Source organism: Ylistrum balloti, unplaced genomic scaffold (genome assembly GCF_031769215.1).
Source record: "Ylistrum balloti isolate Yb309-2 unplaced genomic scaffold, AGI_CSIRO_Ybal_v1 Utg369954, whole genome shotgun sequence".
Lineage (NCBI taxonomy): Eukaryota > Metazoa > Mollusca > Bivalvia > Pectinida > Pectinidae > Ylistrum > Ylistrum balloti.
Genome location: NW_026782055.1, coordinates 212,153 through 237,573, shown reverse-complemented (window position 1 = coordinate 237,573; position 25,421 = coordinate 212,153). Strand labels below are relative to the sequence as shown.

The 25,421-nt window shown below is 36.7% G+C and overlaps 2 protein-coding genes across 2 annotated transcripts; one reads left to right on the top strand and one right to left on the bottom strand.

Moving 5' to 3' along the window:
* Positions 1-5,037: 5,037 nt before the first annotated feature.
* On the bottom strand, positions 5,038-11,911 carry LOC132547442 (uncharacterized). Its single transcript, XM_060211197.1, has 5 exons — positions 11,887-11,911; positions 9,686-9,745; positions 7,834-8,059; positions 7,240-7,422; positions 5,038-5,188 (listed from the first exon to the last, which is right to left on the bottom strand). Exons 1-5 carry the CDS (start codon positions 11,909-11,911, stop codon positions 5,038-5,040), a joined length of 645 nt encoding a protein of 214 aa, XP_060067180.1.
* Positions 9,726-25,176, top strand: LOC132547440 (probable flavin-containing monoamine oxidase A). Its single transcript, XM_060211196.1, has 11 exons — positions 9,726-10,170; positions 10,418-10,505; positions 11,563-11,737; positions 12,354-12,477; positions 13,761-13,918; positions 16,661-16,750; positions 19,133-19,220; positions 21,018-21,118; positions 21,799-21,978; positions 22,750-22,937; positions 23,814-25,176. The coding sequence occupies exons 1-11, from the start codon at positions 10,041-10,043 to the stop codon at positions 24,082-24,084; spliced, it is 1,593 nt and encodes a 530-aa protein (XP_060067179.1). The 5' UTR covers positions 9,726-10,040; the 3' UTR covers positions 24,085-25,176.
* The last annotated feature ends 245 nt before the right edge of the window (positions 25,177-25,421 follow it).

The following is a 25,421-nucleotide window of genomic DNA, read 5'->3' as shown; positions in this document are numbered from 1 at the left end:
ATGTGTTCCAATTTTGGTAGCGTCGTGTTAACTTGTCCTTGTCAGCACTCCAGCACCTTTATTCCCCCGAAGGATTTTCACCAAAATTCACAAATCTAAATGACTATAACATCTAGACAAAGTTTGAGGTTAAGAAGTAACTTATGTCAAGGTCAGTGTTACTATTTTTAGAAAATTATTGTCAGCGATTCAAAGGCTCATTTCTTTAGGGATTTTCTTTAAACTTCAAACATCTGTAAAGGACCATAAATTACAATAGGTTATCCATTCCAGGGGTTGATCCGAATATCACTATTACACGGAAGAAATTTTGAGGAATGCACTTTGACGTACCGTAGTGTTTATTTTGAGACTATGACCTAGCTTTATAAGGAGAAATATGTAGATAATGGTTTTGTGTGGTGTTTTCTGATAATCGATGACGTAATACAGGATCCATTAACAGACAACAATACAGAACGACCAGATACGTAACAAACGTGGAACGATTTAATCAAATCCATATTTACATGCAAAAATGGAAGTATGCATATAGTAGATTTTCACAAAAAGCATACAATTATAACTATATAATTATAACAACATGGTTAAACGAGCTAAAGAATTTTTTTATGAAAATATAGATTCAACTATTGATAATAGCAAAAACAACCCTAAGGCATATTGGAAACTTCTTCGCAATATTTTAAAAGTTAGTAAACATACTGACATATCCCCACTTTTAGACAATAATACTAATGAAATTATATATGATAACAACAGTAAATGTGAATTATTGAATAATTATTTCAGTTCTGTTTGTACATTATTAGAAACTGACCTTGATAAAGCTTTACCCTTTTTTGAGAGGCGAACTGATTCAGTCTTAAATGAAATAATATTACTACCTAAAGAAATTGAAGACATCGTCAATATACTTGATACAAACAAAGCATCAGGACCCGACGGTATTAGTCACAAAATGCTAAAGTTACTATCTACTGAAATTTCTGTACCATTATCTATCATTTTCAATTATTCCTTATCATCTGGTATATATCCAAATGGCTGGAAAATTGCCCATGTTATGCCCGTATTTAAAGCTAATGATCCAAGTATTGTTTCAAACTATAGGCCTATTTCATTGTTAAGTTGTTTGGGTAAGCTATTTGAGCGTGTTGTTTATAAACACATATACAATCATTTAGTACAAAATGATCTTATCTATAAGTACCAATCAGGTTTCTTACCCAACCATTCTACAACCCATCAACTCATTGAATTATATCACTCAATAATTACTTCTTTGGAAAAATATGAGCATACTGTTTTGATTTTTTGTGATTTCTCGAAGGCCTTTGACCGAGTGTGGCATAAAGGTCTTCTACACAAACTAGAGAAATATGGCATTTGTGGAAAACTTCTTCTCTGGATACGTAACTATCTCTATGAAAGAAAACAGGCAGTTTTTATAAAAGATGCACTTTCTTCATACAAACCTATAAATGCCGGTGTACCCCAAGGTTCAGTCCTTGGGCCACTCTTCTTCTTAATGTACATAAATGATATTTCTTGCGAACTTATCTCCCTGTCTAGACTTTTCGCTGATGATACATCCCTCTCTTATTCCTCTAGTAATTTAAATCAAATTGAATCCGCAGCAAGATCTGATCTCCGAAAACTTGAAACTTGGTCTAAAGATTGGCTGATGTCCTTCAATCCCATAAAAACCGAAGCCCTTATCATTTCAAATCTTCAACTTCCTTTTGTCCCCTCTTTCATTTTCGACAACATACCTATCAAAATCACCAATCAGCATAAACACTTAGGTGTTGTTATTATTTCTAACGACGGTAAATGGAACCTACATGTAGATTATATTGTTAGTAAAATCTCAAAATATATTGCAACCCTACGTAAATTAAAACTCATATTGAATAGACATAATTTAGAGAAATTATTCTTAACTTATATCCGACCACTTCTTGAATATGCATGTGAGGTATGGGGCAACTGTAGTGAAACAAATTCCCTGTCATTAGAAAAAATCCAATTAGAAGCTGCCAGAATAGTCACAGGTTTACCTATTTACACAAAAATAGATTTTCTATATAGAGAAACAGGATGGTTACCTCTTTCAAAAAGAAGAGAAGCCAGGAAGCTCTCCCTCTTTTACTCGAGAGTTAACAACTTGGTACCTGATTTCCTTATTGATTTATTACCTGATATTGTTGGTAACTTAGTCCCCTATAATTTAAGACGAGCCCATTTAATGAGAGATCAACAATTCCGTTTACAAATATCTCATAATTCTTTTTTTCCTTCTGCAACTAATCTTTGGAACAACCTGAACAATGATATTAGAAATTCACCCACTTTAAATTCCTTCAAGCTAAATCTTAAAAAATCTATGTCTGTGAATAGTACTCTCCACAAGCAATTTATTAGTTATGGCTCCAGAAAATTAAATATCATCCATTGTCGTCTCCGAAACCGTGCAAGTCCACTCAATTATGATCTTTTTAGGGCTAATCTTGTAAATTCACCAGAGTGTCAATGTGGGCACCCGTGTGAAGATTCTTATCATCTTTTTTTTAATTGTCCTTTATATGCTGATCAACGTAGAGCACTATACCAAGAATTAATATGGTATGACGGTATTGTTAATGTAAATATTCTTTGCAATGGTGACTCTAATATCTCTGTGGATGATAACCTTAAAATGGCCAAATCGGTCCAAACATTCCTAGGAAGGTCAGGAAATTCACTTAAATTCTCTCTCCTCTCTCCCCCCTTTTTTTTCTCCTTCTCTCTCTCCCATTCTACATCCCTCTTTCTATTTCTCTTTCCCTATGCCATACCCTGTTCTTATCTCTCTGTCTCTTTCTTTATTTTTTGTCCACTTATACATTTTACATAAAAATGACTATTATAATAGTTTCATGTCACCACGTGATCATATTTATGTAAATGTTTATGTGTATGTTGTAGGAGAAGTCATTCATAAGTTGGTAAAACTTACTGACTAATCCTATTGTCAATGTCATTGTCAATAAAATATGTTTAAACTAAACAATACAGAACGACCAGATACGTAACAAACGTGGAACGATTTAATCAAATCCATATTTACATGCAAAAATGGAAGTATGCATATAGTAGATTTTCACAAAAAGCATACAATTATAATCTCTAATTTCTTGATTGACCGCGAGGCCTCGTGGCCATAGGGAACGTTCAACAAACATCCCGTGCATTATAGGAATATGAAACAACATGTCAGAAGTGGAGAATGAGTTGCTTCAAAAATATCACACAGAACAGCTAATTAGCGCACAAAAGTAGGTCATTTTACAACTTAGCCATGTACTAAAACCAAATGTAAAACTCACCATACAGAATAGCTTAAATATTGACAAAGTGGATCATTTTACAACTTAGCCATGTACTAAAGACAGATGTAAAACTCACCATACAGAATTGCTTAAATATTGACAAAGTGGATCATTTTACAACTTAGCCATGTACTAAAGACAGATGTAAAACTCACCATACAGAATTGCTTAAATATTGACAAAGTGGATCATTTTACAACTTAGCCGTGTACTAAAGACAGATGTAACACTCATCATACAATAAAACCTTAAATACATGTATTGACAAATAAAAGTTGAACATTTTACAACTAAGGAGTGTACTAAAGACAGATGTAACACTCATCATACAGAACAGCTTAAATATTGACAAACAAAAGTGGAACATTTCCAAACTCCGTCACGTATTATATTTAAATGTAACACACACAATATAAAATAGCTAATTAACACACAAATGGGGAACATTTAATTACGCTTCTGGAGGGCTCCGACTAAAAAAAGACCAGGCACAGTCTAAAACGACATGGGATATCTGGATATGCTTCCAGTCAATAAGGACATGGCAATCGTAGTTAGGCTTCCAGTAAAAGAGGATTTGGCAATCGGGGATAGATCTAGTCAAAGAGGACTTTGCAATCGGGAATAGTTCCATTCAAAGAGGACTTGGCAATCGGGGACAGGTTTCCAGTAAAAGAGGATATGGCAATCGTAGATGGGCTTCCAGTCAAAGAGGACTTGGCAATCGTGGAGAGGACTTGGCAATCGTGGAGAGGCTTACAGTCGAAAAGGACTTGGCAATCGTGGAGAGGCTTACAGTCAAAAAGGACTTGGCAATCGTGGAGAGGCTTACAGTCGAAAAGGACTTGGCAATCGTGGAGAGGCTTACAGTCGAAAAGGACTTGGCAATCGTGGAGAGGCTTCCAATCAAAAAGGACATGACAATCGTAGATAGTCTTCCAGTCAAAGAGAGGATGGCAATGGTGGGCAGGTTTTAAGTCAGAAAGGACACGAGACTCTGGCAAGTGTTTAACTCAATAAGAGGCCCAAGAGCCTTAACGGTCATCTGTCGGCTAAATACTTTATTTCAGAAATCATTGTCTCCTCCTCCTTCAGGTGATCTGTCATACGAAGGGAAGAGAAGAATTTTAAGCAAGATTTCAGCTTTATATCATAAATTTCCCCAGGAGTTGAATCAGCTTTTTGAACTGAAGAAAAATGATTGCCCACCCCTGTTGATGTTTTAAACGAAATTTTGTTTGAGTTAGATGACCAAAAGAGCACATGAAAATTCAGGATAGGTTTCAAGTAGAGGACAGGACATGACCCTTATGGACAGGTTTTAAGACAATAAGGGCATGACAAAAAGAAGTCAGTACTGAGTGGTTATAAAGTAGAAAAGGACATGACATTTCTGTGTATGTGTCAAGTAAAAACGAACATGACATAACTGCTTGACCTTTCTTGTTTTATCAATGTTATAAAAAAAACAGTGAAATAAAATGACAATATATGCTACAGGTTCAAGTCAAGTATTTAGTAAAATCAAGTTCGTCTAAACAATGCTGATTAACAGGCCGTCGCCAGGAATGTTAAATTTACCATGTAACTATTACCTAAACCAATCCATCCTCTCTCTCTCTCTCTCTCTCTCCCATAGTTTTAGAACATCCTATGACTGTCCTTATGAGAGAAATGTCTGTTGAAAGGCGTCTCTGCGCTGTAACGTGCCGAGGTAGCGGACGATTTCAGGGTGGTCGTTAATAAGACAGCCCTCTTTCATTGTTGATGCCCACCAAATGTTGTACCCTATGACACAATCTGCAGCGGTAAATCTAGAACAGACAATCATCTACTGTCATTATTGTTCATATATTAACAATATCTGTTGTGATGTCAAGTGTATACCTGTCCTTAGTGACGTCTGGTAGGTAAATTATGATAAATCTGTAATGTGTACCTGTCCTTAGTGACGTCAGGTAAGTGAAGTATGGTAAATCTGTTATGTATACCTGTCCTTAGTGACGTCAGGTAGGTAAATTATGATAAATCTGTTATGTATACCTGTCCTCAATGACGTCAGGTAGGTAAAGTACGGTAAATCTGTATTGTATACCTGTCCTTAGTGATGTCAGGTAGGTTAAGTATGGTAAATCTGTTATGTATACCTGTCCTTAGTGACGTCAGGTAAGTGAAGTATGGTACATTTGTTATGTATACCTGTCCTTAGTGACGTCAGGTAGGTAAATTATGGTAAATCTGTTATGTATACCTGTCCTCAATGATGTCAGGTAGGTAAAGTACGGTAAATCTGTTATGTATACTTGTCCTTAGTGACGTCAGGTAAGTGAAGTATGGTAAATCTGTTATGTATACCTGTCATTAGTGACGTCAGGTAGGTAAATTATGATAAATCTGTTATGTATACCTGTCCTTAGTGACGTCAGGTAAGTGAAGTATGGTAAATCTGTTATGTATACCTGTCCTTAGTGACGTCAGGTAGGTAAATTATGGTAAATCTGTTATGTATACCTGTCCTTAGTGACGTCAGGTAGGTAAATTATGGTAAATCTGTTATGTATATCTGTCCTCAATGACGTCAGGTAGGTAAAGTACGGTAAATCTGTATTGTATACCTGTCCTTAGTGATGTCAGGTAGGTTAAGAATGGTAAATCTGTTATGTATACCTGTCCTTAGTGACGTCAGGTATGTGAAGTACAGTAAACATGTAATGTATACCTGTCCTTAGTGACGTCAGGTAGGTTAAGTACGGTAAATATGTAATGTATAACAGCCCTTATTTTCTTTGGTCAGTTGGAGGTATTTCCAATCGTTCAGTAAAATGTTCTTGGTTCCTTCATTTTTTATTGATTTCTGTTTACTTACTGATGATTTGTTTTGTTTTTTTTTTATAAAAGAAATAATATCATAACATATTATCTGTTCCGGATCTACACTCACTCGTTCCGGATCTACACTAACTCGTTCCGGATCTACACTAACTCGTTCCGGATCTACACTTACTCGTTCCGGATCTACACTAACTCGTTCCGGATCTACACTAACTTGTTCTTGATTAACACTAACTTGTTTTGAGTGTGCACCATGTTCCTGATCTATACTAACTTGTCCTCGTCTACAATTACTTGTTCCGGTCTAAAATAACTTGTTTTGACCTTTACTAACTTGTTGTGGACCTTAACTAACTTGACCCGGATCTACACTTACTTGTTTTTTATTTACACTAACTTGTTCCGGATATATACCAACTTGTTCCGGATCTCTGCTGACTTGTTCCAGATCTATACCAACTTGTTCCGGATCTACACTAACTTGTTCCGGATCTCTGCTGACTTGTTCCAGATCTATACCAACTTGTACCGGATCTGCACTGACTTGTTCCGGATCTATACTAACATGTTCCAGATATAAACCAACTTGTTCCGGATCTACACTACTAACTTGTTCCGGATCTCTGCTGACTTGTTCCAGATCTATACCAACTTGTACCGGATCTGCACTGACTTGTTCCGGATCTATACTAACATGTTCCAGATATAAACCAACTTGTGCCGGATCTACACTAACTTGTTCCGGATCTCTGCTGACTTGTTCCAGATCTATACCAACTTGTACCGGATCTGCACTGACTTGTTCCGGATCTATACTAACATGTTCCAGATATAAACCAACTTGTTCCGGATCTACACTACTAACTTGTTCCGGATCTCTGCTGACTTGTTCCAGATCTATACCAACTTGTACCGGATCTGCACTGACTTGTTCCGGATCTATACTAACATGTTCCAGATATAAACCAACTTGTGCCGGATCTACACTAACTTGTTCCGGATCTCTGCTGACTTGTTCCAGATCTATACTTACGTGTCTCCACAAATGTAGGATTTCCCTTCCATGTACTTGTTGAAGTAATTAGCAAAGTCCCGGAATTTGTATGCCATTCGTTTCACAAGGTTTTCATCCTGATTTTCAGGATGTGTTAAACACCACTGCACGAAGATATGTTCCATCATGTCGTCCAGTGTGCTGCAGGCGTACACTACCCAGCTGTAGGAATTATACAATGGTTTCAGATGATACAATATAAATAATGCTAGAGATATCTGAAGTTGATGTGAAGCTCTGATGACGTTTAACTTCACGGTTATATAGGTTCTGTTGTTTTTAGGCGATATGTCTATCTGATGTTCCTGTCTAAAGAAGCTGAAGCCAAGGAGGAAACATCCTTTACTTATACCTATGGGTATATTTGTAGGCCCTAACGTCAACTTTAATAATCTTAATTCGATCTATAAAAGGTTTGCTCTGCTTACAAGTTCTTAACTTCATATTGCTTAATATTTAAAGGATATTGTCAAAAGTTTAAACTTTGACTTAAAAGATGTAGATACATGTAAAATTGCCCGGAATACCTCTCGGTTACAAAATTTAAAGTAAAAAAAATGGAGCTAAACATACTTGTAGTATTCAGCCGTCCACTGTGCCCCAGGGCTAAAACGTTTGTGGAGATCCGCCAAATACAGGCAAATAGCCCCGGACTCAATAATGGTCTTCTCGTCCTCTAGCACCAGGGCAGGAATAGTACAGTGAGGGTGCACCGTACTTCTGTATGACTCGCATTTCCCTTTATCAGAGTCACTGGGGTCCATTTGTATAATTCTGATATCGCTCTTTATTCCGAGCTCTAAAAGATAACAGAATCTCTACCTTACAAAAATTGAATTAGGCAAAAAGTGATTAGTTACGAGTTATGAGATCCAAGGTAATGCCAAAATATGATAGCGAAGTTTAACTGGCTTAGAAAAAAAATTTGAATAAGAAAATCATGAAAAATCGTTTGCCAGGCATTGGATAAAATAACTCCGTATGATCATAGATTTGCATCAAATTTAGATTTGAATTGAAACCAATTTTGTTTCATTTTTGAAATATTGATTGAACGCATCTATATACACTATATAAAAACATGGAAATTACTAAAACAATAGATATATAATATGTAAGATGTTGGAAGAGAAAGGAGAAGGGAAGAGAAGAAAAAGAAAAAACAGGGGCAATAACTCACGCGAGTCGACCACAATCAACAATTATTAAACCTAAATGCGCCGACTGTGATATCAGTGTATGAGATTTAACCTCTAAACTTTTGACAATTTGATTTTTGTATTTATATTATCCACATTGACAGGGTCTGTTAGTTGACATGAAGTCTTATTTTCCTTCTGTGACCTCTCGCGAGGAAAGCATAACGATTCAAGGTTTGTGAGGTAACATAGCTACCGCTTTTAATTCGGCACTTTGGCACAGGTAGGAACAGAGTTTGAACAAATAAAGTATCACTATATACGTTTATGCGTGAGACGATAACAAATAGACATATCCTGATTGGATACTCAAAAGGGTAGAGACCTAGAGGAGAACAAAAAAGAAAATAAGGCGGGGGGGTGGGGGGGGGCAGGGGAAGGAGGGGGATTACAGCATATAGTCATCCCGTGTAAGGGAAAGTTGTCCATTCACAGCCAAGAAGCAAAAAAATTTTCACATGGCAAAGTCTAACAGTTGACAGACGAAGCGATGGGCTATCAATCGGGACGAAAGGGTCGCCAGACTAAAAACATGGAATAGAACCAACTCGCTTATAATTCTATCACCTTAACGTACATTATCTAAACTAGCACGTACCGATTTGATAACCAGCTGGTATACCTTATCATAAGATCTTGCATGAAGATGGCAGTGACGTCATAAACAAAATTACCGAAGACGTTGTTATATTTAAGACCACATTTAAAATGTTGCGGTGTGACCATGTACCTACTTATACACATCATTTGTTCTTTTTCTTATCGACGCATTACTTAAGTATAAAATAGTTCTTTGTGATATTTAGTTTTGTTAACCTCTACGTTCAGCATTCTATCAGGCCTCATTCTCGGTCAACGACTTCACGTAAAGCACGGACTTTGATATATCTATGTCCGTGTTTTAAGTATTCGATGAAGTATAAGTGGGTTACTATCAGTAAGCTGATGGAACTTACTACAGACAGAGACGTATATATGTGTTATATATGTCTCTGCTACAGATTGTCCTACGAAACAGCTGCAGTTTAATTAATTGTTTGGCTCTACTGTATCTAACTCTAAATGATTAAAAGATGCTATTCATGTGTATGTGTGTTCTGTACAATACTGTAGAAGTTGAGTGCACAAGTATTGAAACCCTACAACTTTAGGTTTATGATCGCATGTTCAACACAGTAGGACCTTTACATTGTATATATATTTCTCGCCCATCACCGGAAACTTACCTGTAGCTAACCAAACGCAGCGCATAGATCTGTAGTTCGGATAGACGTAAAGTGTCAATTGTTGTAAACCGTTTCTTTTTTCACATTTTTGTTTCCAGTCATAGTACCAGAGACACAAAGCAGAAATAATGGCACCGATTCCTATCACGTAATGCCAAACCATTGTCCTGATCACCGCAACGATTGTTACTGTGATGTTATACCCAATATGAAACTAGGCCTACTAGTGCAAAATTAATGCTAGGTGTGGACTTTATACCGGGTCTAAAGAGACAACAAGATAGACTTATAGCAAAATTGTATCGTTGTCACTGCAGCTAGCGCTGGACAAGGTGACGATAACCGATTTCCTGATATGGCACAGCATTTGAGTGGTCAAGAGGTGGACGTTGTGGTGGTAGGAGGTGGCCTCTCTGGACTGACTGCAGCTTATCACATACATAGAAAAGATCCCGGCCTCAGAGTTCTGGTCTTGGAAGCCAAAGGTAACTAATAAAAAGAGTACTGAGGCAACAATCCGACCACTGTGTAATTAATACTATTTTATTGTCCTGTAATAAGTCCACCCCATAAGCCAGGTCATGTGGAACTATTGTAGAATAAACTGGAGTGGCTATTGGAAATACAATATTTACTACCCCAGTATCAAAATGGTTAAAGTTACAGGATGCATAAATATTGTCAAAAATTAATGAAGGAAGTTCAATGATGCTGTGGATTATCTTTGCACAGATCGGGTTGGAGGAAGGACTTTCACAGTTGAAGTTGACAATGGAGTTGGTAAAGAAACATGGGATCTAGGAGGACAGTGGGTTGGCAGGTAAGTTAATAGTACATGTATATAACATAGGAAACAATGGGTGGACAGATAATAGTACAGGTACATGGTGTAGAAGATAATGGGTGATAATAGTACAGGTACATGGTGTAGAAGATAATGGGTGATACATAGAAGATAATGGACAGGTACATGGTGTTGGCAGGTAAGATAATGGGTGATAATAGTACAGGTAATAATGGGTGATAATAGTACAGGTACATGGTATATAGTACAGGTACATGGTGTAAAGATAATGGGTGATAATAGTACAACATGGTGTAGAAGATAATGGGTGATAATAGTACAGGTACATGGTGTAGAAGATAATGGGTGATAATAGTACAGGTACATGGTGTAGAAGATAATGGGTGATAATAGTACAGGTACATGGTGTAGAAGATAATGGGTGATAATAGTACAGGTACATGGTGTAGAAGATAATAGTACAGGTACATGGTGTAGAAGATAATAGTACAGGTACATGGTGTAGAAGATAATAGTACAGGTACATGGTGTAGAAGATAATGGGTGATAATAGTACAGGTACATGGTGTAGAAGATAATGGGTGATAATAGTACAGGTACATGGTGTAGAAGATAATGGGTGATAATAGTACAGGTACATGGTGTAGAAGATAATGGGTGATAATAGTACAGGTACATGGTGTAGAAGATAATGGGTGATAATAGTACAGGTACATGGTATAGAAGATAATATTACAGGTACATGGTGTAGAAGATACTTCAACATATGAAAGATATTAAGTCCATTCATGTAACTGTTATATGCACAAATGTTAAAGCAGTATTTGTTCTGCTGGTAAAATATTTATTCAAATCATAAATATAATTCATTAATCTATGGATATAGACTTTGGAAATGTGCGTGCTGTCAGATATGATGGGTCATTTTTAAATGATTGTTTGAAGAATGCTAAATTTCTTTAATAGATAAAATCCATTACGTTATTTTTAACACATTGTACACCAATATCAAAACTTTTCAAGGGATTTTTGTACGGATTGTAGTGCTCCACTCATGTTCCTTTTGACACAGGTGTCAACCTCACATAACCAAACTGTTGAATGAGCTGGGTCTGAAAACCTACCCTCAGTACATACAGGGAAGGAAGTTTATGCAGCTAGGAGGAGATGCTGTGACCAGTTACACCTCCAACATACCATCGCTGTCTGGACTGGCTCTGATTGATCTACAGCGTATGATCAACCGTGTAAGGATTAACTATACAAAAGGCTCTATCCACCTTATTATCTGAAGCAGGTTTTTATTGTCTGTTTAAAGATGTCTTAGAAATTGTTTTCTTGTACACGAGACAGGGAAATCGCATACCCTATGCAGTACTAGATTTTTCTATTTCATCTGATTTGTTTGTGCTAAGTGACATCACAATTACGTGAAGTTTTGGCGCTAAGTGACATCACAATTACGTGAAGTTTTGGTGCTAAGTGACATCACAATTACGTGAAGTTTTGGTGCTAAGTGACATCACATTTAAGTGAAGTCATAAGCAATTTTCTGGTGTATAAAAGAAAATGGAGGTAATCTAAAATTAGAAATAAACTACTCAAGAAAATTTCATGCAATTTTGACACAATAATGTACAAAAAATAATACAGTACCTGCATATGTTTAAAATCAATTTCTCTCAGTGGACTGATATAAATAAATTAGATTTTATTAATCCAGGTGCTTTACATTTGAGTTACTGAGTAATTTGCGATCAAATAGAGGACTTGTTAATGAAGTATGTTTTGTATTGATCAGTAAAAATATCCAGACCTTGTTGCATGTCATAAGTTTATTTTAAATGTTGATCTGTGTTGAAGGTAGAGAAACTGAGGAAGAAGGTGGATGCCAGAGATCCATACAATTGTCAACATAAGAAATGGGCTGCGGAGCTTGATGGTATGTCACTGGACAGCTTTATGAGGAAGTACATGTGGACTAAGGGTGAGTACTCCTGTCATACTCACCATCAGTGACACTAGGTTACTGTATAAATCATACAACAATTTTTGCTTATTTAAGCACCTTTGTCAATGCACTTAAAAGTTTCAGAATGAATGTTGGGTTTAGAAAATCAGTGCCCACAAATAAAGGAAGGGTTGTTAGGAATAACGTGTAGTACAGGTCAGAGCAACATTACAGATGTTGACAAATAAGGTAGATTATAACACTCGTAGATATTTTTTTGGGGGGGCATATAGTCACCACCTTGTCAGTTCATCCGTCCATCTGTCTGTCCTTTTGTGTCCGAAGCATAACTTTGCCAGCAGTAAAATAAGGATCATGAAACCTGGGTTATACATTGTTCACACTAAGATGATGTGCAGTGTATCAAATTCGGGGCCTGCAACCTCTTAAGTACAGAGTTATTGCCCTTTGTTAAAAATATCTTGTCCAGAGCATAACATTATTTGCATTTAAACCAGAATCCTGAAACTTGGTGTATACACTGACTATACTATGTGCTGTGTACCAAGTTCAGGGTCTTCAACCCCTCATTTACAGAGTTATTGCCCTTTTGTTAATTATTTTTCGCATGAGCATAGATTTACTTGCATAAAAACTAGGATGATGAAACTTTTTATATATACACTGGTCATACTAAGAGAATGTGCAGTATACTAAGTTCAGGGCTTGCAATCCCTTAATTAAAGATCATTGTTCTTTGTTAATACTTTGTGTCCAGTACAGTCGTTTTCAGGGAGAATTCATCAGTTTCATTGAAACTCTTGTCTAAGTGTACTGCTATATTAGGGAAGAGCAGATCATCACATACAAAAATTGTGTGGCTAACCTTGAAATAGTATTATGGCCCTTTGTGCAATGTGTGAAACATTGAAGTTGATTTTTCTGTGTAACTGTGCATTATTAAGTCTTGAAATTTCAATGCTGGGTGATTTCAGGTTGTGTTTTGCTATATGAAGGGACTTTTTAAAATCTGTAAATGCTGGGCGATTTCAGGCTATGTCTTGCTATATGAAGGAACTTTTAAAGTTTTGTAAATGCTGGGCGATTTCAGGCTATGTCTTGCTATATGAAGGAACTTCAAAGTTTTGTAAATGCTGTGTAACTTCAGGCTGTGTCTTGCTATATGAAGGAACTTCAAAGTTTTGTAAATGCTGTGTAACTTCAGGCTGTTTTGGATAAGGATGTGGTGATTTTCAATGTGATAGAAAATGATGTCATGAAGGTGGTAGTCAACAGGAAAGTAAAACCTTATATTTCAGGTGCGATGGAATGCATCGATGCTGCGAACCGCACAGTTTTGGGAGTGGAGGCGTCTCAAGTCTCTGTACTTTTCTACGTCATGTATGTGTCTGCGGCTGGGGGCATTCAGCCCTTAATAGAGTCATCAGAGGGCACTGGACAGGAGTCTAAGATCATTGTAAGTCACCTATATAATGTTTCTACTTCTAATGTCATCAAACCCTTAGCAGTGTCATTGGAGAGCTGTCTTAAGATCATTGTAAGTCACCTATATAATGTTTCTACAGCTAAGGTCATCAAACCCTTAGCAGTGTCATTAGAGAGCTGTCTTAAGATCATTGTAAGTCACCTATATAATGTTTCTACTTCTAATGTCATCAAACCCTTAGCAGTGTCATTAGAGAGCTGTCTTAAGATCATTGTAAGTCACCTATATAATGTTTCTACTTCTAATGTCATCAAACCCTTAGCAGTGTCATTAGAGAGCTGTCTTAAGATCATTGTAAGTCACCTATATAATGTTTCTACTTCTAATGTCATCAAACCCTTAGCAGTGTCATTAGAGAGCTGTCTTAAGATCATTGTAAGTCACCTATATAATGTTTCTACCTCTAAGGTTATCAAGCTCTTAGTGGTGTCATTAGAGAGCTGTCTTGTGATCTTTGTGAGTCACCTATATAATGTTTCTACCTCTAAGGTTATCAAACTCTTAGTGGTGTCATTAGGAAGCTCTAGACAGGAGTCTATATATTACCAAGCACTCAAAAATACTTTATAAGGATGAATTAGAAAACATGTATACAATGAGCTCACATGCTGTGTGAGATCACTGTCCAGACTAAGCCTTCAGCCTAACCATGTCTGAGTTAGGACAGGTGTGATCTTGACCATCACTGTCATCTGTTTGTTATCTGAAATTAACACATTAACATATAGATAAAATGTGCATATGGAGATAAACCTGGTCAAGGGAACTTATACAATATAGACCTCACCAGACCGGGATTGTGTCACTGTTGTTATTACTAATGATAAGGTACCTGTTTAGGACTTACATACACACAGGTGAATTCGTCAGCTGTTATCTTAAGGTCACTGAGTGGTGATAATGAAAATTTCACTGTGTTTAGTTAAGCAGGAGTAAAGCCTCTAAAACTAGACATTTTAATGTACAGAATGTAAAACCCAGCAGTTATAGAAACTGGCAGTAATAAAGGCAGTGATTAGTTTTCAGTATCATTTTAAACCATGTACTGACATATCTTTAGACTACGATCTTCAGATTCCAACTGCCCAGCATCCGTGGTCTGTTATCCATAGTTTGTCCTTAAAGCCTTCTTGTTGTTACTATTTCTTGAGAACTACTGGTGGGGTCAGAACTACTGGTGGGATCATTCTCAGATTTCATCTTTAGGTCACTTTTGTTCTTAATTGAGTGTTGTAAAATTTGGAAATGATCACAGAAATGTAATGGCCAGTAAGTGGCCATCTTCGATTTTGAATTTTGACAGTTATCATTTCTTACTTGTTATATAGAAGTACTGAAAGGAATTTTTCCCCTTCCTTTCTTTTTGTATAGTTGCCCTATTGCCAATGTTAATATGAATAGAGCAAGTTTATATATGTGTTAATGTGTCTTCCTCATCAGGCTGGTTTTTGGCTGTGTAACTCAATTATACATATATGAGGGGGTCACTAATTCCTGGCTCATGCTACTTTCCACCCCCTTTCCCTCCCCTTGTGTGGATGGTGTGGATTTTGTCCTTATTAGGTATAAAACAGTGTGTAAGAGAATCAGTTGTTTTATAAATGTTATGAATGGTGAGTCTCAGCCCCCATTAGCAAGAGAGGCAGGCCCCAATAGTGGATATAGATTCTGCCCCAATTCAATATGTGGCATACATGGATATAGGGGACTCCATTTGTTATAAACAATAGGTCTTGGCTGCCTATCAGGGAAAATGGACCAAAATCTTTAGAAAAAATTCATCTGTAGGAATGTCAGGATTCTGTTCCAATTTGGTCAGAAACATTCTTTGGTGAATTTGCATACAAAATGGCAAAGGGGCATGGTTCTGATGGGGGAATTAGAGCATATTCTTCGAAATCTTACTTCTTTGTAAGAATGCGTGGAGTCTATCCCAATTTGTCCAAAGCATTGTTGTATGAAGAGGAATCAATTTGTATAAGCGATTGGTCTCTGCCATAGGGAAGGGGTCCAATTCAGGTAACAAAACAAATTCTTAAAATCCTTCTTCTGTAGGAAAGTGTGGATTTTGTCCTTATTAGGTACGAAGCATCCTAGTGTACAAGGAATTGCCTTTTTATAAACGTTGAGTCTTAGCCCTCTTGGACATGAAGGGAAGGGCCCAATAGGGGAAAATAGGGCAAACTCCTTAAAATCCTTCTTCTGTATGGTCTCCTGGACTCTGTCCAATTTGGTCGAAAGCATATTTGAGTGAAGGGGTATCAGTTTTGGATAAATGGCTCTCTGATTCCACTGGAACAAGAAGGAAGCTGTCCAATGTGGGAAAGTTGTTCAGAATTTTCTTCCATAGTGGGAATGGTAGGATTAGTCCAAAATTGGTTTGGAGCAACCTTGTGTGAACGGGAATCAATTAGGTATAAATGGTGGGTCTCAGCCCCTAAAGGCAGGAGGGGCAGGTCCTAGTAAGGGAAATTCTTTAAAATCCTCTTTCTTCTGAATGAATGACAGGAATTTGTCCCTGTTTGGTCTGAGAATTGTTGGTTGATAGGAAATCAATTTTGTGTACACAATGGGTCTTGGCCCCCAGGCGGGGAAGAGCAGGGCCTAATAGAAGAAATTGAACAAATTGTTTAAAATTATTTATGTATATATATGATATTGTATATCATAACAGTGTAATTCAGGTATATGCGATATTTTATTTCTTTTCAGGGTGGTTCACAGCAGATATCCAATTTGTTAGTGGACGAGGTTGGAAAAGATAACGTACTCCTAGAGCATCCTGTTGATGCTATCAAACAGGTATTTATCTCACCACAAAGTAGTAAACCATGTTACTGACCTCCATACCCAAATTACAGGTTTAGCATTTTCTGATCTGTTATCTGTGAACATTTAGTTATTTATTCACCTGTGTAAGGTTGTGAACCTCTTATAGTAATTTGGTCACCTGTGTAATGTTGTGACCTTCCTATAGTGATTTGGTCACCTGTGTAAGGTTTTGTCCTTCCTATAGTGAATTGTTCACCTGTGTAAGGTTGTGTCCTTCCTATAGTAATTAAGTCACCTGTGTAAGGTTGTGACCTTCCTATAGTGATTTGGTCACCTGTATAAGGTTGTGTCCTTCCTATAGTGATTTGGTCACCTGTGTAAGGTTGTGTCCTTCCTATAGTGATATGGTAACCTCTGTAAGGTTGTGTCCTTCCTATAGTGATATGGTAACCTCTGTAAGGTTGTGTCCTTCCTATAGTAATTTGGTCACCTGTATAAGGTTGTGTCCTTCCTATAGTGATTTGGTCACCTGTGTAAGGTTGTGTCCTTCCTATAGTGATTTGGTAACCTCTGTAAGGTTGTGTCCTTTCTATAGTGATTTGGTCACCTGTGTCAGGTTGTGTCCTTCCTATAGTGATTTGGTAACCTGTGTAAGGTTGTGTCCTTCCTATAGTGATTTGGTCACCTGTGTAAGGTTGTGTCCTTCCTATATTGATTTGGTAACCTCTGTAAGGTTGTGTCCTTTCTATAGTGATTTGGTCACCTGTGTAAGGTTGTGTCCTTCCTATAGTGATTTGGTAACCTGTGTAAGGTTGTGACCCTCTTATAGTAATTTGATCACCTGTGTAAGGCTGTGTCCTTCCTATAGTGATTTGGTAACCTGGGTAAGGTTGTGACCCTCTTATAGTAATTTGATCACCTGTGTAAGGTTGTGTCCTTCCTATAGTGATTTGGTCACCTGTGTAAGGTTGTGTCCTTCCTATAGTGATTTGGTCACCTGTGTAAGGTTGTGTCCTTCCTATAGTGATTTGGTAACCTGGGTAAGGTTGTGACCCTCTTATAGTAATTTGATCACCTGTGTAAGGTTGTGTCCTTCCTATAGTGATTTGGTCACCTGTGTAAGGTTGTGTCCTTCCTATAGTGACTTGGTCACCTGTGTAAGGTTGTGTCCTTCCTATAGTGATTTGGTAACCTGTGTAAGGTTGTGTCCTTCCTATAGTGATTTGGTCACCTGTGTAAGGTTGTGTCGTCCTTCCTATAGTGATTTGGTCACCTGTGTAAGGTTGTGTCCTTCCTATATTGATTTGGTAACCTCTGTAAGGTTGTGTCCTTTCTATAGTGATTTGGTCACCTGTGTTAGGTTATGTCCTTCCTATAGTGATTTGGTAACCTGTGTAAGGTTGTGTCCTTCCTATAGTGATTTGGTCACCTGTGTAAGGTTGTGTCCTTCCTATAGTGATTTGGTCACCTGTGTAAGGTTGTGTCCTTCCTATAGTGATTTGGTCACCTGTGTAAGGTTGTGTCCTTCCTATATTGATTTGGTAACCTCTGTAAGGTTGTGTCCTTCCTATAGTAATTTGGTCACCTGTGTAAGGTTGTGTCCTTCCTATAGTGATTTAGTCACCTGTGTAAGGTTGTGTCCTTCCTATAGTGATTTGGTCACCTGGCTAAGGTTGTGTCCTTCCTATAGTAATTTGGTAACCTGTGTAAGGTTGTGTCCTTCCTATAGTGATTTGGTCACCTGTGTAAGGTTGTGTCCTTCCTATATTGATTTGGTAACCTCTGTAAGGTTGTGTCCTTCCTATAGTGATTTGGTCACCTGTGTTAGGTTATGTCCTTCCTATAGTGATTTGGTAACCTGTGTAAGGTTGTGTCCTTCCTATAGTGATTTGGTCACCTGTGTAAGGTTGTGTCCTTCCTATAGTGATTTGGTCACCTGTGTAAGGTTGTGTCCTTCCTATAGTGATTTGGTCACCTGTGTAAGGTTGTGTCCTTCCTATATTGATTTGGTAACCTCTGTAAGGTTGTGTCCTTCCTATAGTAATTTGGTCACCTGTGTAAGGTTGTGTCCTTCCTATAGTGATTTAGTCACCTGTGTAAGGTTGTGTCCTTCCTATAGTGATTTGGTCACCTGTGTAAGGTTGTGTCCTTCCTATATTGATTTGGTAACCTGTGTAAGGTTGTGTCCTTCCTATAGTGATTTGGTCACCTGTGTCAGGTTGTGTCCTTCCTATTGCTATAAAGAGACCTGTGTGAGTTTGGGATTTTTCATACAGTTATTCGATGAACAGTGTGTGTGTGACTTGAACTATTTTGTGGCCTGTTTACATATCAAGGTGTCACCCTTCCATACTCTTTATTTCCTATGTTGACTTGATAATAAATCAGTTATGAAAATATTGTTTATTTCAGGACGACAATGGTGTACACATATCATGTAAAAATGGAACATGTGTGACTGCAAAACGTGTTGTCATAGCGACACCTCCACAGTTAACAGGTAAACTTCATGGCTACACATTGTTGTCATAGCAACACCACCACAAAAAAGGTAAACTTCATGACTACACAGTGTTGTAATAGCAACACTAACACAGTAAACTGGTAAACTTCAAGGTCCACAATGTTTTGATAGCAACATTGCCACTGTTCATAGGTTAACTTTATGCCAAAACATTGTTGTCATAGCAACACCAACATAGTAAATAGGTTAACTTCATGCCAACACATTGTTGTCATAGCAACACCGCTACAATTAACAGGTAATCTTCCTGGCTACACAATGTAAACCTCACCATCATTAAAGTTGTAAGAGTGATCATGAAGTTACAGAATGTGAATGACCAACCAGTGACCTACTGTACAATACTTTGGTGATGTAACTTCTGAAAATAAAAGAAGTATTTTGCATTGGTATTCTACTTGTAAGCTTGACAATCAATGATTGTACCGGTTCAGATCAGCACATGTCAAATAAACCTAATTACAACAAAGATGAGAAAATATTGGGAAATTATTTAGACTAACAAAAACAATTTAGTTCACCATGACTGTTATGGTTGTCTTGAACTGTGAAGTAAATGTTGGAAATTGTTCTACTTAAATTTCTCCTTTTAAATGAACATCTTTACATGAAATTTTGCTTATATTCTGACTAAATTAGGATAAGGAAATAAATAAGAATTGGTGGGGAAAAACATTGGGGTGATATCCATTTTTGGTCAAAATAAGCAATAAAAAAGACAAGGAAAGACTGTATTTTTACTGTTGAGTTTGTGTTTGTAGTTTGTACATGTTTTTGTTTGTTTGAGTCAGTGTTTGTTGTTTGTACATGTGTTTGTTGTTTGTATATGTGTTTGTTTGTTTGTTTGAGTCTGTGTTTGTTGTTTGTACATGTGTTTGTTGTTTGTTTGAGTCTGTGTTTGTTGTTTGTACATGTGTTTGTTTGAGTCGGTGTTTTTTGTTTGTACATGTGTTTGTTTGAGTCAGTGTTTGTTTGTACATGTGCTTGTTTTTTGTTTGAGTCTGTGTTTGTTGTTTGTACATGTGTTTGTTTGAGTCGGTGTTTGTTGTTTGTACATGTGTTTGTTTGAGTCAGTGTTTGTTGTTTGTACATGTGTTTGTTTGTTTGTACATGTGTTTGTTGTTTGTACATGTGTTTGTTTGTTTGAGTCAGTGTTTGTTGTTTGTATATGTGTTTGTTGTTTGTACATGTGTTTGTTGTTTGTACATGTGTTTGTTTGAGTCTGTGTTTGTTATTTGTACATGTGTTTGTTGTTTTTACATGTGTTTGTTGTTTGAGTCAGTGTTTGTTGTTTGTACATGTGTTTGTTGTTTGTACACGTGTTTGCTGTTTGTACATGTGTTTGTTATTTGTACATGTGTTTGTTGTTTGTACATGTGTTTGTTGTTTGTTCATGTGTTTGTTGTTTGAGTCAATGTTTGTTGTTTGTACATGTGTTTGTTGTTTGTACACGTGCTTGCTGTTTGTACATGAGTTTGTACATGTGTTTGTTGTTTGGGTCTGTGTTTGTTGTTTGTACATGTGCTGATATAAGTGATGGAGATATATACATTGATTTACTGTAGATATAGAAACAAATGGCTATTGTATCCAACATTGATAAGGTTGGTCTTTAATGTATATCATTTGTCAGTAAAGAGACTGTTTCCTCAACTTCTTCAACAAGAACATATTTATGTTGTACTAGTATCAACAAACAACATGTCCTCTCAAGAAAAAGGGGCAGCATATCGGATTGGCAGTGTATTGTTTATTATGATCATTTTTATTTAGGGAAAATAACATTCTCCCCTCCATTACCGCCTGAAAAACAGCAGATAATGAAGAGGATGGTGATGGGTGACATAATTAAAGTTATCATCACTTTTAAAGAGGTAAGGTGATTTCTGGAGATAAAGAAAGGTTTAAGAGTTATAATCCTAGCTTACAGAGAGATTTGTTTGGTGGGATTATCGCTAGTGACTTGTATGTTTCTGGTGAGGTATATTGAGTATCTTTGTGCTGACACCATCAAACAGTTATTTACAGTGTATGTAGCTTCAGGTTGCCTGGATGTTTTGTTGTTATGTCTCTATTTCAACTGAAGGGAGACATATTATATTAGTAGCAGGGTTCTGTTGGTTCTTCTAATAATTCTTTGTTCAAACTCTGACTTATAACTATCGATTATACCTTAAAAAAATGCAGTAAGCTTGCATCACCTTAAGCTGAAGCGCGGTTCTCTGTCGTTAGGTCACTGTCACCATGACTTCTAGGTAAAATGCCAAAAAATATGATTTTTTTTCCAGTAAGTAAATAAGAATGATAAAATATCTTAAGGTTTTATTTTGCAATCCCCAGCGTGCCTTGTAGGCAGTAAATATAGATATTTGCTAATATGGGGAGACACATGTTTTTGTTCACTAAATAAATTTCTATTTACCATTGAAACATACTTTCTACTCTGTATTGTATCTCAGTTTTAGTATGTCTGATTTTGCAAAAGTAAAAAGAAAATGCTGCAGGAAACTGCTAAAATGTTTGAAAAGATAGAAAGATTAAGTATATGTGACAGGTGTTCTGGCGGTCAGCTGGTCAGTCTGGAGAGGTAGTGACCGATGGTGGTCCGACACGTATGCCAGGATGTGATCGAGGCCCTCTTTGTATCGTGTATGATAACACATCCTACAATGGAACTCCAGCACTTCTCGCCTTTATAGGTGGAAAAGCAGCTGTTCAGTGGCGATGCCAGGAGGTAAGTAGGGACAAGTTATTTATCAGGTTAATGTAAGTACGAGTTATGCCCCCTCGTCTGCTAAAGTTTAGTCTGTGGAATTGGTAGCTTACCAGAGGTTGTATTGAAGGATATTAATGACAGTTAAGATGTGTGTGGGATCTGGATTGGAATATTAAGGTAATTCTCTTAGAGTTAATATCCTGTTAGGAGCAACTTTCTAAAGTATTATCATTTGAATTTGAAATCCATGTAAAATATTCAGTATCAAAATCAACATCTTGTCTATTTTCCTTTACATTAGTGTTTCTGCATGTATTAAGTAAATGAGGACAATTATACAAATAATACACTATCTAGTAGGAATTATCCTGTAAACTCCACATCACTGTTCTGTTTGGACTATCTTATCATTCCAAATATTCTTCATGAAAATTTTTCAAGATTGTTGACCTAGTTAAAATAAGTAGCTTATCACTAAACAAAATGGAATGAATTTATTAGCAAGTGCTTTTAAAATGGTACAAAAAAGTCACTGTATTGATCTGTTCAGATCACTCCATCAATGAATTCAAATCTTTCAGTTAATTAGTTCAAAACTCAGTGTTAAAGATTTAAAATGTCATTAATTAAGTTAAGATATCTGTTTGTTGGCACACTAAAATGTCCTTATATGCTTAGAGAAAAATATCAGCCTGTTTAGTTTTACAATTGATTAACACAAGCCTTTCACTGAAACATATCACATCTCACTGTTGATGTGCTCCATCCTGTGATTTATTTATTTTGTAGGCTCTGGACAGAAAGTCTGCTGTGCTGAAGTCACTATCAGAGTTTTTTGGCCCCAAAGTTTGGTCATATGTAGACTATATAGAGAAGGACTGGGGACTGGAACCCTACATTGAGGGGGCACCCACCAGCTCTGTGGCTCCAGGATCCATGGAATATCTTGTCAAGGGGCTTCGACATCCCTTTCTAAAGTAAGCACAAAAAAACATACCTAATTGGACATACCTTTCACAAGTTGAATTTATAATATTACCTAGAAGTATTAACTCATTTTTGATTGATGATTTTTTCTACACTCTCATATACACCTTACTCCAGTGTTAGTTTTGCATTGAAATCAATAAAACATATCTTACAGTAGCATTAATGTTTAGTCCACTTTTTACTTTCGTTCTGTTGCAAAAAAAATGAAAAAAATAAAAAATAAAAAAATTGTTAAACTTGATCAGATCAATTCTGTAAATATATGTATGTGGCAGTCCAACAGGACCAGTTACAGGATCAGTTTTTGGCTACTGAGAAAAATCAGCGAATCATATCTTCTTATACACTAGTGATTGAAAAAAGAATTATGAACATATTTACTACAATAGTAATACAGTGGTGCATGTCAAGGTGAAAGGATATCATCTCAGGCATTACCAGCATATGTTAGTGACAAGAAATTATAACTTTCATAAAAATGTTGATGAATAAACCAACATAAACCCAAGATATCATTGATGGTAATGAAATGTTCCTGAGAGAACTATTGTTACACTGGTAAGATTTTTTTGAGGCTGAAATTATTTTTGAATTACAGAGAAAATATCAGAAGAGTTTTACTTCATATTCCAGTCAGCAGGTCTGAATATAGAACTGCAGCTTTGTAGTATTACATTTAAAGCTGTGCTGACTGTTATCCCCAGGTTAATGTTATCTTAAATGGCTTTTTCTCTTGGCTTAAAAATTAAACAAGTAGCAAGTTCTTGAAGTTGTATGACAATAAATGACAATACTAACAACACTGGATTGTCATTGTAATATAGGTGTGAGACAGTGTTACAGTGTACTGCTTATTCTTGTAGGATTCACTTTGCTGGCACAGAATCGGCCACAGTGTGGTGTGGATTTATGAATGGGGCCGTACAGGCAGGACTTCGAGCTGCTAATGAAGTCCTATACCATCTACGCCCTCAGTTAGTGTCGCCCTCAGAACTCCTTGACACAGTATATGGCCCAGACGCAAAATCCCTTCCAGATCCAAACAGTAGGCAACCTAATAAGGCATTCAGATGGATGATTGGACTTTTGGTTTTTATTGGTGGTGCTTGGTACCTTAGAAGAAAACTAAGATGATTTTTGTCTGACAAAGTTTATGTCTGGGTATACATACATTGTAAAGCTAAATAACACTAAACAGAATAGATTCCATTGTTATACTTTTATTTGTTTCGCTGACAAAAAATATTTTACATGAATTCATGTTTTGAAAAACTGAAAGTGTCATGGTCTCAGATGCTAAATCTGATATGTGTGGAGACAAAGCACACTATTTGTTACTGGAACAGGGAAATATTTTTATATATATTCGTTAAAAACATTTGTTGAATTGCCATTATAGAAAGATGATTGAAACAATGACGTCTGTTTTGATACCAGCAGCTGGACATCTATATATTCTATTTCTGTTGGTTGTTTTAGACTTATTTTTTTATATCTATAAACAGTAAATGTTTTGATATCTGTGAGTTTGTGCCATAATTAAGTCAATAGTGTGTGTGTGATGTGTGGGTGTGATGTGTGAGGGTGTGTGTGTTGGGTGGAGCATGGATGTGTTTGGGTGTGTGTGTTGGATGGAGTGTGGGTAAGTGGGTGTGTGTGTGTCCTCCACTGTAAACATTAAGAAAGTTATGATCAATGACCCAATCATTGGTGATGGTGACTAAACAGCTTAATTTTCTAGTCATTATTACAGATCCCTGTCACAGCTGATGTTTCTTAAAAGCTGTGTTGTTGATAAGATTTTTGTTGTTTATGGATTCTATCACTTGAAGTGTTAAAACAAATCAGTACTGATATAGAAATATTATACACTGTGGACGGAACCAAGGACATGCAATTACATCAAATCTGATTTCAGAATGGATAATGAAGGATCATACACTCTATGTAACAGCATGGAGTGGCAGCAACACTGTGTCACCATGGTGATTAGGGTTCAATTCCTAGATCGGACATGAACAGGTTTGGGGTCACTTGTCCAGTCACATGGGTTTTCTCTGGAGATACTCAGGGAGAGCCCTCAATAACTTCAATCCAGGCCGATAACACTGGCCGATCTTAGCTATAAACAAATTTACAATTGTTATAATTTATGCCTGCGAAAGAAAACTTTCCTAAAACTTGTTACATAAAACTTGTATGAATTAAAGCTTATGTAAGATCCTACATATGTGTTATGTTTATATAGTGTTATCAAGGAAAAAAATTCTTGGTAAATGTTGAATACATTTATAAAGCTATAAATAGGTACAATTGATACCAGGCTTAAAGGTCTCCCTAACACAGAAAACGCATTCCCATCCAAATCATTCATATATACACTCAATTTAACCGGTTGGAAACAGTTAATTTTTTGTTTTTGGTTTCAAGAGACCTGGATATTCGGCATTCACATCGAAATTATATCGCCA

Bases quoted from the DNA above. Each gene is read 5' to 3' on its own strand.
- LOC132547440 (XM_060211196.1), top strand. From the start codon at position 10,041: ATGGCACAGCATTTGAGTGGTCAAGAGGTGGACGTTGTGGTGGTAGGA. The intron at 16,751-19,132 runs GTATTTATCTCA...TGTTTATTTCAG, and splicing joins CTGTTGATGCTATCAAACAG to GACGACAATGGTGTACACAT. The intron at 19,221-21,017 runs GTAAACTTCATG...ATTTTTATTTAG, and splicing joins GACACCTCCACAGTTAACAG to GGAAAATAACATTCTCCCCT.
- LOC132547442 (XM_060211197.1), bottom strand. From the start codon at position 11,911: ATGTCACTTAGCACAAACAAATCAG. The intron at 8,060-9,685 runs GTAAGTTTCCGG...GTTATCTTTTAG, and splicing joins CTGCGTTTGGTTAGCTACAG to AGCTCGGAATAAAGAGCGAT. The intron at 7,423-7,833 runs GTATGTTTAGCT...TAATTCCTACAG, and splicing joins TGGACGGCTGAATACTACAA to CTGGGTAGTGTACGCCTGCA.